General features: G+C 43.5%; 1 protein-coding gene across 1 annotated transcript in view; it reads right to left on the bottom strand.

Annotated features, from left to right (window-relative positions):
• The window catches only part of GUCY2C (guanylate cyclase 2C), a 552,042-nt gene that overhangs the window by 97,258 nt on the left and 443,005 nt on the right, over positions 1-11,779 (bottom strand). Inside the window, exons 18-20 of the mRNA XM_073644175.1 lie at positions 7,066-7,203; positions 4,382-4,470; positions 1,669-1,760 (exon numbers count right to left, since the gene is read on the bottom strand). Coding sequence (XP_073500276.1) covers positions 1,669-1,760; positions 4,382-4,470; positions 7,066-7,203 — 319 coding nt within the window. The remainder of the gene's footprint in view (positions 1-1,668; positions 1,761-4,381; positions 4,471-7,065; positions 7,204-11,779) is intronic.

Here is an 11,779-nt window from a genome sequence, read left to right as displayed (position 1 = left end):
AACCACATTCAAGAAGTTTATTAACCCTTCACGTGCTTCTCAGAAACTGAAGCAACGTGGAAGGAAAAAATGAACATTTAACTTCTTTTCCCAAAAATTTTACTTCATACCCCAATTTTTTTATTTTCACAAGGCTAACAAGACATAATGAACTACAAAATTTGTTGTGCAATTTCTCCTGAGCATGAGAATACCCTATAAGTGGGGGAAAACAACTGTTTGAGCGCAAGGCAGAGCTCGGAAGGGAAGGGGCACAGTTTGACTTTTTGAACGCAAAATTGGCTGAAATCGAGAGTGGATGCCATGTTGCGTTTGGAGAGCGCCTGATGTGCCTAAAAAGTGGAAAACCCCCACAAATGAACCCATTTGGAAACTACACCCCTCAAGGATTTTATCCAGGGGTATAGTGAGCATTTTGAATCCATAGGTACGACACAGAGTTTGATAACATTAGGCCATCATATTGAATATGTTGTCATTAGTGTTGAGCGCAAGTGCTCGCTACTCAAGTTTGCATTGGGTGCATGGGTATGCGCTGAGTATCACGGGTGCTCGAGTGAGATGCCCGAGTCCTCGCCCCGCATGTTTTGCGGCTGTTAGACACTCAAAAAAACATGCAGAGATTGCCCAATTAAGTCAATTCCACAAAGAATTGAAAGCAAAATCAATGCAAACCCTGTGAGCCAAAATAAGCCCAAATAGAAAATGCATGGATTATACAGAACCTTTGTCCATAATAACGTTAGAGAGGGGTGAGACCCCACACATATCGCTACAGCAAGTGTAGCTTCCTCAGGGGCAAAAGACGTGGGGTCTCACCCTTCTCTAACATTATTATGGACACAGGTTCTGTATAATCCATGCATTTTGGATCTATTTGGGCTTATTTGTGGCTCACAGAGTTTGCATTGATTTTGCTTTCATTTCTTTGTGGAATTGGCTTAATTGGGTCATTTGTTCACATCTAATTATTAGGATGGCTCTTTCCTAGAACTTAAAGGTTACACTGCTAAGCATTAGGTGCATGCGGGCAATATTGCTTACTTGCACTCTATTTGTACTTTATTTGCATCCTGTATAGATTTGTTTTCGTTATCCCTTGATTTCTGAGATTATGCAATCCTATATCTGTCTTTTACAAGCCTTGGGTTTTTTATGACCCATTTATTGAAGTCCTTTACTCATATACCTCTTTGTCCTATTGTTAGTCAGGGTATACTATGGCCTTATCCAGGGTCGTTTGGTGGTTTTCATGTGGCCTTTGGCCTTTTAATTGTTTTTAATTCTATTCACTGTTTGTATATATATTGTGTCTCAATAAAATATTGTTCATTTTTGTGAGATTCCTAGTATGTGCATATCTTTTTCCTTTTCTTTCACTTATTCTCCAGACTGCAGGTTTCAGCTCCTTCCTCAGATGTAAAGCACAATAGGATTTAGATCAGGGCTCATATAAGACCACTTCAGAATAGCCCAATGCTTTGTTCTCAGCCATTCTTGGCGGAGATACAGTTTCTTCATTCTGTCAATCACTAGGGTCTCGAGACAATATTTTCTTATTGGGAGAATTTTTATGCCGTTTTCTCACACTGAACTGGTGCTCACAGGTAACAGGTATGACTGTGCAAAGCCACTATTGTGCTATAAAAAATACTTCTAAAGAGGTACCTAAAGATCTTTGCCAAGGTGCTTTCAATTTTCTTAAAGTCAGGCCTCTTCTCGGGATCCTCTTCCCAGCAATTCTTCACAAGAACATAAACCTGAAGATATATATAAAAAAGAAACACAATCACATTGTTAAACAAGAAATTACACACCAATAGTGTTGAGAGAGTGGTTTCGCTGTGCTCGGCATCTATGTTTGAGCCGCCACGGCTGCATGTGTCGCGGCTGTTAGACAGCTGTGACACATGCAGGGATTGCCTAACAAATAGGCAATCCCTGCATGTGTCACAGCTGTCTAACAGCCGCGACAAATGCAGCCACGGAGGCTCAAACATAGATGCCGAGCTTGCCGAAACTACTCGGTGAACACCCGAGCGCGTTCATTTAAAGAGTTAAACAAGCACGCTCGCTCAACACTACTCACCGATCCTTCTAAATTTAGTTTTATTATAGATAGTGGCATAGGAAATTAAAGGCGCTACTAATCTAGGATTAGTCCCAGAAGAAGACTGAATTCAGCTGTCTGTGAGATTCGCTCAATGTATGGACTGCAATACACTGACCTAGATTCTCCTGACCCAAACTTGAGAGCCTCATAGTTTCCATAGGAAAATCCATAGGAAAATATGAGGCTGTCAAGTTTGGGTCAGGAGACCTGTGGTCAGTCCATGCATTGCAGTCCATACACTGAGCGTGTTTCATGGATGTCTGAATTTGGCCTAAAATAGGTGGCACCTATGGATTCATTAAACATCTTAACCCCAATAATGCAGTTGTCTTAAGAATCCCTCTTAACATACTACAATTCTAGTGCTAATGGTGATTGTCATATAATTTCTCAGAAACTGAGCTAAAATCAGTGTGCAAACCGATCGTTTTTTTATATCACTGCCTGTGACATTTGGTTGAGAGGAGGCTCAAACAGGAAGTCACATGAGCGTGCGGCAGCACTCACTTCCCTGCAGCATCTATCACCCATAAAGGAACAGGATGTCATCATATATATTTTATTTTGTATGGCTTTTGCCATTTCCAATTATTTTATCAAGTCCATTGTTGAACAAAAATATCAAAGACGTCCTAATCTTTCTTGTTTTGCTGATAGAACTTGTTCATTCAAGTCAGTGGATAGAGAAAAAGTGGACTTAAAGATAGTATCTGTTTTTCACTGACTGGTTGCTAGGAGAAGCTGGGGGAAAAAGTATTTTGTTTGCATATAAGAAAAACGAATAACATATGGATGCTAAAAATGGATACATGGACCAAAAATGGATGAATAACGGATTCAGCACACTGATGAAAAATGGTCTGTTTTTGAAAGATGTGAAAAAAAATCACTCTAGTGTAAATAAATCCATACTTGGTGGTTTTAGCTTGGCTCCACATCTAAATTACTTTGAAAAAACACTAACAATCTTTTTTTATTAAATGTCAAGTCCCTCCCTAATGAGTGCAACAGATTGATCATCAGATCCCCACCAATTGACAAAAAAAAACACTCAGCAGCCAGGAGCACTGAGCTGCATGAGTATGCACCCAAACCTCAATAGAAAGTTTATGAGCCCATTATTCATTCTGTGTATAGACTGCAGAGCATTGTTATGAGCAATCAGTGGGGTTTCACAAATGTCATGGGTTTACCGTGACAGAGAGGAGCCAGAAGACCGCAGTGTCTTAGTTCACGTACTTCTGCACTGAATAGAAGCACTTCTCCCTCTTATAACATGGTGCTGGTTTCTTTCAGCAGGCAGGAGTTAAACTGCTCAGCTTTGAGTCTCTGTAGCTTCCTTCCTGGAAGTTCCCAGCTGTGCAGCCACTCCCCTCTCCCATATAGTCTCTGCTCTGGCAATCTGTATTGCCAGTGTTAAGTCTTGTACTGCCTGGTGAGGAATGGAGGATTCGGTGTTTGGTAGAGGTGTTTAAGGAGAGTTGTTCTGTGACTGCTGCTTGGTGTTTTGGTTGTGTGCATAGCTCCATCCTCTTCTATTTTTGTTTACCTTTCTAATTCCTTAGGTTTATCCCTCTGCTGTCTGTGAGTGCATATTTTGTGTGTTTGGCATTTTCATTTGTCCCTGTATGTCCACACTTGTTTGTCTGGTTGGTGTATTTACATACACTGTTCCTCCCCACTTCACTAGGTGGGCGAGGGGACAGATAAGGGCTGATTCAGTACAACAGCAAAGTACGTGGCCCCAGCATCTTCACCATCTGAAGTAAACCGGGGAACAGGGATGATAGGGCGCCCCTAGTGTTAGGGACAGGGTAGGAGCCCCTGGTCCCGGGTTGTCAGACAACAACAACGTGACACCAAATACGCACATACAAGATATTAAATATCTATTGTTTTATTAAATAAAAGATAAAACAATATATACCCTTTTAAAGCTAAATAAAAGTTGATCTGCAATATTTGGGGATGGCCTGTAAACAGTGTTGCGGAGCAGTAGCAGTGATGTGCTGCTTTGGACACTGTTTGCACCTGTTCAGAGCTGGTAACAGCTGATTGGTGGGATAGCAGGGGGTCGAATCCTTACTGATCTATTATTGATGAACTATCCAAAACAAAGGACGTCAATATGAATGTAGTGGAAAACCCCTTCCGTGACTAATACAATTGTTCAAACCTCTCTTTTTTTGGAAAGACTTTTTTTTTGAATATATAAATGACCTAAACAAATTCAAGTATCTATCAATATTAAATAAAAATATTCCTCACCTCTATCTCCCATTCCTCTGCTGTCTCTAGACGAAGGTCTGGTCGAAATGGACAGTTGCCTTTAATATTCTTCACCTTTGCAATTTTTTCTTTGATTGACCATTGGTGAAAAAATGCAGCAAAAAAAATTAAAATGAAAAGCTCAGATGAAATTTGTTTGTAACTCATGTTGGCAAATGTATTTCGTCTACAAATAAAATAAACTTTTCTGAATGATTGTCTAACAAATAAGATTTACACTTACTACCTCTATTTGCTCTTAACCCCTTCGCAACCTTGGGTTTTGTCGTTTTTGCTTTTTCGTTTTCTGCTCCCCTTGTTCCCAGAGCCATAGCGTCTTTATTTTTTGGACAATATGGCCGTGTGAGGGCTTATTTTTTGCGGGACAAGTTGTACTTTTCAAAGCCATTACTAGTTTTACCATATCGTGTACGGGAAAATGGTAAAAAAATTCCAAGTGCGGTAAAATTGCAAAAAAAGTGCAATACCACAGTTGTTTTTTATTTATTTTTTTACCACGTTCACTGAATGCTAAAACTGACTTGCCATTCTTATTTTCCAGGTCATTACGAGTTCGTAGACACCAAACATGTATAGGTTATTTTATATTTAAGTGGTGAAAAAAAATTCCAAAATTTGGTAAAAAAAAAAAAAAAAAAATAGCGCCATTTTCCGAGACCTGTAGCGTCTCCATTTTTCGGGATCTGGGGCTGGGTGAGGGCTTATTTTTTGCGCGCTGGGCTGACGTTTTTATTGATAACATTTTGGGGTAGATCCGATGTTTTGATCGCCCTTTATTGCATTTTATTGCAATTTTGCGGCGACCAAAAAACGTAATTCTGGCGTTTAGAATTTTTTTATCGTTACACCGTTTACCGATCGGATTAATTCTTTTTTTATATTGATAGATGGGGCAATTCTGAACGCGGCGTGGGTATGTGGTTTTTTTTTTTATGTTTTATTTTGAATGGGGTGAAAGGGGGGTGATTTAAACTTTTATATTTTTTTTATATTTTTAAAAACATTTTTTTTTCACTTACTGCATGCTTCAATAGTCTCCATAGGAGACTAGAAGCAGCAGTTGTCTGATCGTCTCTGCTACGTACAGGGGACCAGCAGATCCCCTGCATATAGCAGAAATGGTCGTGTGCTATGAGCGCCGACCACTAGGTGGCGCTCATAGCGACGAGATCATGACAACCACAGGCGTCTGCTGCAGACCCTGGGTTGTCATGCACGCCCATCGGTGACCCGCGATCACGTGACGGGGTCGCCGGTGGGCGGGGCTTATGACGCGCAACCCGGAAGCGCGCGTTAAATGTCGCTGTCGGAGATTGACAGCGGCATTTAACATGTTAACAGCCGCGGGTGGATCGCGATTCCACCCACGGCTGTTGCGGGCACATGTCAGCTGTAAGAATCAGCTGACATGTGCTCGGTTCAGTGCGGGCTCAGCGCCAGAGCCCTCACTGAACCGGGGGTACGCAAATGTGCGTACTAATACGGCAAGGGTTGGAAAGGGGTTAAACATATAATATTTTTACATTAAGAAAAACAAATGCCCATGAAAGTAAAAATACCAGAATTATAGTACAAATTGCTTTGAAAAGTAGCAAAATTATTGTGGAGTTGCACAAAATTTTGAGACTTTTGGAATTTCCACGCTGGTTTCACCCAGCTCTGACAAAACGGGTTAGGCTGGGGCAGGACTTGTGCTGAATAAGGGCAAGGCACCACAGCTGGTCTAATTCATGTTGAGCTATGGCATGCCTTGTTTCTCCAGTATCTGACTGGAGTAAAATTTTTGCCATGGATCAAGAAGGCACACGCCATTTGTCAGATGCGCTTGATTCATGTCATGACTCTGTTGTCGGGTATCCTGGGCCAGGGGCTCCTTCCCTGTCCCTAATACTAGGGGCACCCTAGCTGGCCCTGTTCCCCGGATTACTTCTGAATGGTGAAGATGCCGGGGCCACGTACCTTGTCTGAGCTCCTCAATCCACCCTCAGTCTGTTCCCTTCCCCCACCAAGGGAAGAGGGGAGTAGTAGTGTATAGCAATACACCAACCAGACTAACAAGGTAATACAAATAGGGCTAAAGTAAAATACCAATCATACAAATATATGCACACAAACAACAGAGGTAAACACTGGGGAGTGGAGGATAGGGAAAAAGAAAAGTAGGAGAAGAAGAAGAGGATTACACACAACCTAAACCACTCAACAGTCTTAGCTTAAATCCTCCAAATGCCTTCTCAAACAACAACACTCCACCACACTCCTAAAACCATGCAGCATAAGCTAGCTCTGGCAATCACTGCAAGCCAAGGCTCAGAATATATAGGAGCGCGGTGTGGCTAACACTGGACAGCTGAGAGCCTTAATGCAGGTAAGCTTCCAGGAGCTCACAACTGAGCAGATTAACCCCTGCACTGCTGAAAGAAATCTGCACCATTTAATATGAAGGTAAAAGGCTTCTAGTGAGTGCAGGAGTGGGAGGACTCAGACACTGCGGTCTTCTGGCTCCTCTCTGTCGCGGTAAACATGGCTTTTTAATGAATCAAGAGTGTCTAACTACAACACATTGTTCACACCAGTCTTGATGAATTGAGGCCAAAATTCTTTTTTCAACAGATAAATCTTTTCTAAACATTAATATTCATATACTGAAAAAATGATTTTACCTTTGTGGCCATGGCATTGTTCTGTGTAAAATGTTTCTTTCCTCAGGAGAATTTCTTGTGCAATAATTCCATAGCTATAGACATCACCTTTCTGAGAAACCCCACTTTGGCGTATGTGTTCAGGAGACATCCACAAATCTTTAAGGAGTAATGATGAAATAAACTAAAATCTGACGTCATATCCGATCATCATGTATTTTTTCGCTCTAAATTTTTGTACAGCTAGGTCCCCATTTACATATCTGATTTTATATATGTTTTCCATCCTTTTTCTTTTTTGGCGAATAGATCACATACTTGTTAAAGACTATGGGAGATACAGTCACAGCTGAAAATGTTGGCACCCTTGAAATTGTTTCAGAAAATGAAGTATTTCTCCCAGAAAATTAGTGCAATTACACGTTACGTTATACACATGTTAATTTCCTTTGTGTGTATTTGAACAACACAAAAAACTGAGTAAAAAAGGGAAATTGGAGATAATTTCACATAAAACCCCCAAAATGGGCCGGACAAAATTGTTAGCACCCTCAATGTAATATTTGGTTGCACAACCTTTGGAATAAATAAATGCAATCAATGGCTTCCTATAACCATCAACAAGCTTCTTATACCTCTCAACTGTAATTCTTTTGTAAACTGCTCCAGGTCTCTCATATTTGAAGGGTGTCTTCTCCCAATAGCAATATTAAGATCCCTCCACAGATGTTCAATGGGATTTAGATCCAGACTAGGGATAAGCGAACCCGAACTGTAAAGTTCAGGGTCCGTACCGGACAACTAGTGTCCGGTTCTGAACCCCGATCACTGTCTTTTAACAGTCTTTTGTCCAGCTTACTGTTTGGGTTTGGATGCCTAATAAAGTTTGTTGAAAAGCTGCAGTGCAACTAATAAACAAGCTTTTAGGCTGTGGGCACTTCCAGAGCCATCATAGCTATGCCAAGTGTTGGCATGGCTTTGACTGTGCCAAAAGCCGCCGTGTGTGCTCTGCAACCCCACCTGGGGGAGTACTGTGCCTTTCAGCTGCTGTGTACTCTGCACCCCTGCCTGTGGGAGTACTGTGCCTTTAAGCCTCTGAGTGTACTCTGCACCCATGTCTGTGGTAGTACTGTGCCAAAAAGCCGCTGTGTGTAATCTGCAACCCCGCATGTGGGAGTACTGTGCCAAAAAGTTGCTGTGTGCAGCTGCGTCTGTATGAGCAGTGTGCATAAAAAAATAAGTTTACTCTGCAGCCGTCTCTTTGCAATTTGTAAGCAAGCCAAACAAATAATTTCACTGTACTGCTGTGTCTATATGAGTAGTGTGGCAAATAAATAAATCTCAGCAGCCGTCTCCTTGCTATTTGTAGGCCAAACAAATAATTTTACTGTACCACTGTGTCTGTACGAGTAGTGTGGTAATTGCCATTTGTAGGCCAAACAAATAATTATACTGTACCGCTGTGTCTATATGAGTAGTGTGGCAAATAAATAAATCTCAGCTGCATTTTTTTTGCCATTTCTAGGCCAAACAAATAATTTTACTGTACCGTTGTGTCTTTTCTAGTAGTGTGGCAAGTAAATAAATCTCAGCAGCCGTCTCTTTGCCATTTATAGACCAAACAAATCATTTTACTGTACCACTGTGTCTATACGAGTAGCGTGGCAAATAAATAATTGTACTCTGCAGTCGTTTCTTTGCTATTTTTGGTACAAGAAATTATTATACTCTGCAGCAGTCTCTTTGCCATTTGTAGACCAAACAAATCATTTACTGTACCGCTGTCTCTATACAAGTAGTGTGGCAAATAAATAATTGTACTCTGCAGTCGTTTCTTTGCCATTTTTGGTACAAAAACGTTATTATACTCTGCAGCCGTCTCTTTGCCATTTGTAGGCCAAACAAATAATTTTACTGTAACGCTAAGTCTATACGAGTATTGTGGCAAAAAAAATAAATTTACTCTTTAGCCATCTCTGTGCGAAATACAACTTCCAAAAATGAGGAGAACATCAAAAAGAGGACTTGGATGTGGCAGTGGTGGTGCTGGTGTTGCGGCTGATGGTGGTGGTGGTATAGCTGCTGCAGGGAGAGGACGTGGCAGTTCTGTGCCTGGTACATGCCCAAATACAACACCTTCCTCTGGTGCACGCAGGCAACAGGACGTTATGCGCCCTTTCATAGAGGCGAGTACTGCTGCACGAATGGTGAGGCCACAAGATGTTGAAAAGGTGTTAGATTGGATGGCTGACAGTGGTTCCAGTTCCTTTGCATTATTTTCCACCCGGTCCACTGCAGAAAGTGCAGAGATGGCACCTGAGGACCATGGTCATCCAGCTTCCAAGCAGTCTGAGACCCAAGTCTGGCAGCAGTCTCTTCTGTTTTTTGATGACTCTGCTGGCTGGGGTTCCATGGCCCATCCACCTGGCCCTGCCCAAAAGTGGAAGAGGATGGAGGATGAGTACATGAGAGGGCTAGTGCACAAGGTAAGTGGACCACTGAAGCACATGTCAGAGGATGACAAAACACAGTTGCCAACAGTAGCGTCTTTCTGCAGTGTGCAGACAGGCAAGGATGATAAGGTCCTAGACCCCACATGGAGCGGATGCCATGCTAGTGACATGTGAAGTTTGGAGGAAGAGGAGGTGACCACGCTGCCCCAGCAGCACAGCAAAAGAGGGAGCAGGGTGAAAAAGCGCAGCTGGCAGCCCCTAGCCAGTACGTCGGCAGCTACTGCCTACGGTGTTGCTGAAATGAGCACACTATAACCAGCTCAAAAGAGCTCCCTGGCGTGGCATTTCTTCAGGGAATGTGCTGACAACAAGCGACATTGTGGCACGCTGTGTCATCAGAGCTTGAAGTGAGGCATAAATCTTCTGAACCTCAGCACCACCTGCATGACGAGGCATCTGAATTCCAAGCATGAGGTGCAGTGGAGAACACACCTTAAAAAGCATGACAGATCTGAGTGTCCTCCTGCTCCCTCTTCTGCTGCGGTCTCGGCCTCTTCCTCCCACTCTTGATCAACAGGGCCACCTGCTTCCCCACAAACAGAGGATGTGACAGCACCACCACCACCAGTGTCACTGAACATCTCCACACCGTCCCATGGAAGTGTTCAGCCTTCCATCCCCCAAACCCTTGGGAGAAAGAGGGGATACCCCCTAGCCACGCACAAGCTGTGGTCCTGAATGACAGCATTTACAAATCACTGGCCTTTGAAAAGCTGCCATTCCGGCTAGTGGAGACGGAAAATTTAAAAAACTGATGGCGGTGGCTGTAAGGTGTGCACTGCGCATTACTATCAGTGGCAAAGTCCACATAAACACAGATACAGGGACCAGTAAACACGGCCAAGGACGTTACATCTCCCTAACTGCCCACAGGGTAAATGTAGCGGCGGCTGGAACAAAGGCAAAAGGCATTCTAGCACATGTGCTACCACCACCTGGATTGCTGGACGTTTCTCTTTTCAGGTTGCCTCCTCCTCCTACTCTTCTTCCTCCACCGCCTCCTCATCAGGTCACAGTAAGACTTGCACCACCAACTTCAGCACAGCCAGGGGGAAAAGACAGCAGGCTGTTTTTAAACTTCTTTGTTTGGGGGACAAAGAGCAGACAGATGAATGGTTGGTGGTGGTGAACCTCAAGTCCAGCCTGGTGGTGTGTGATAACAGGTGAAATCTCGTAGAAGCTCTGGGCCTAGCCGGTTTGACGCACATCCCTTGCTTGGCGCATGTGCTGAACTTGGTGATGCCGTGCTTCCTGAAAAACTACCCACATATATCAGAGCTGCTACTGAAAGTTCTGGCAGTATGTGAGCGCTTTTGCTGTTCTCACCCTGCTGTTTGCCTGTCTGCTCTGCAGCATCACTTCTGCCTTCCCGCTCAGCGGCTGATATGCAACATACCAACAAGGTGGAACTCCACCATGCATATGCTGGAGAGACTGTGCGAGCAGCAGCAGGCAATAGTGGAGTTTCAGCTGCAGCACACACGGGTTAGTCGCTCTGCAGAACAACACTACTTCACCAAAAATGAGTGGGCCTCCATGCGGGACGTGTGTGCCGTGTTGCGCTGTTTTGAATACTCCACCAATAAGGCCAACGCTGATGATGCCATCATCAGCAATACTATGCCACTTTTATGCCTGCTGGAAAAAGCAATTCAGGCGATGATGGATGAGGTGATGGCACAGGAGGAAGAGGAGCAGGGACAATTCACACCTTTATCAGGATTGTTATCCACACATGGCTCGGATGGTGGGTTACTGTCCCAATAGCAGCCAGGTACTAAACTGTACAGCCAGGGGCCAGTTTGGGAGGATGAGCAGGAGGACAAGGAGGAGGAGGAACAGCCATTTTCACAGCAGGGTGGTTCAGAACAGCTCTCAGGCATCACTAAAGCGTGGCTGGGGAATACAGAGGACCTAGACGATACACCTCCCATCGAGGACAGCTTGTCATTGCCTCTGGGCAGCCTGGTACACATCAGCCAATACTTACTGCTGTGTCTGCGCAATGACCACCGAGTTACCTGTATTGTTACCCGTGCAAAAGACTTGGTGGCCACCCTGCTGGATTCCCACTACAAGGACAAGGTACCATCATTACTTCTGTCACTGGAGCAGGATTCCAAATGCGTGAATACAAGCACACTCTTGTAAAGGCACCACTGATGTTTTTTTCCCACATGACAGTGGCTCAGTGGAAGAACAAGGCAGAGGCAGAGTAGGAA

Source organism: Phyllobates terribilis, unplaced genomic scaffold (genome assembly GCF_046119375.1).
Source record: "Phyllobates terribilis strain yellow unplaced genomic scaffold, ASM4611937v1 Scaffold_8__6_contigs__length_399053987, whole genome shotgun sequence".
NCBI lineage: Eukaryota > Metazoa > Chordata > Amphibia > Anura > Dendrobatidae > Phyllobates > Phyllobates terribilis.
This window is presented reverse-complemented; position numbering and strand designations above follow the sequence as displayed.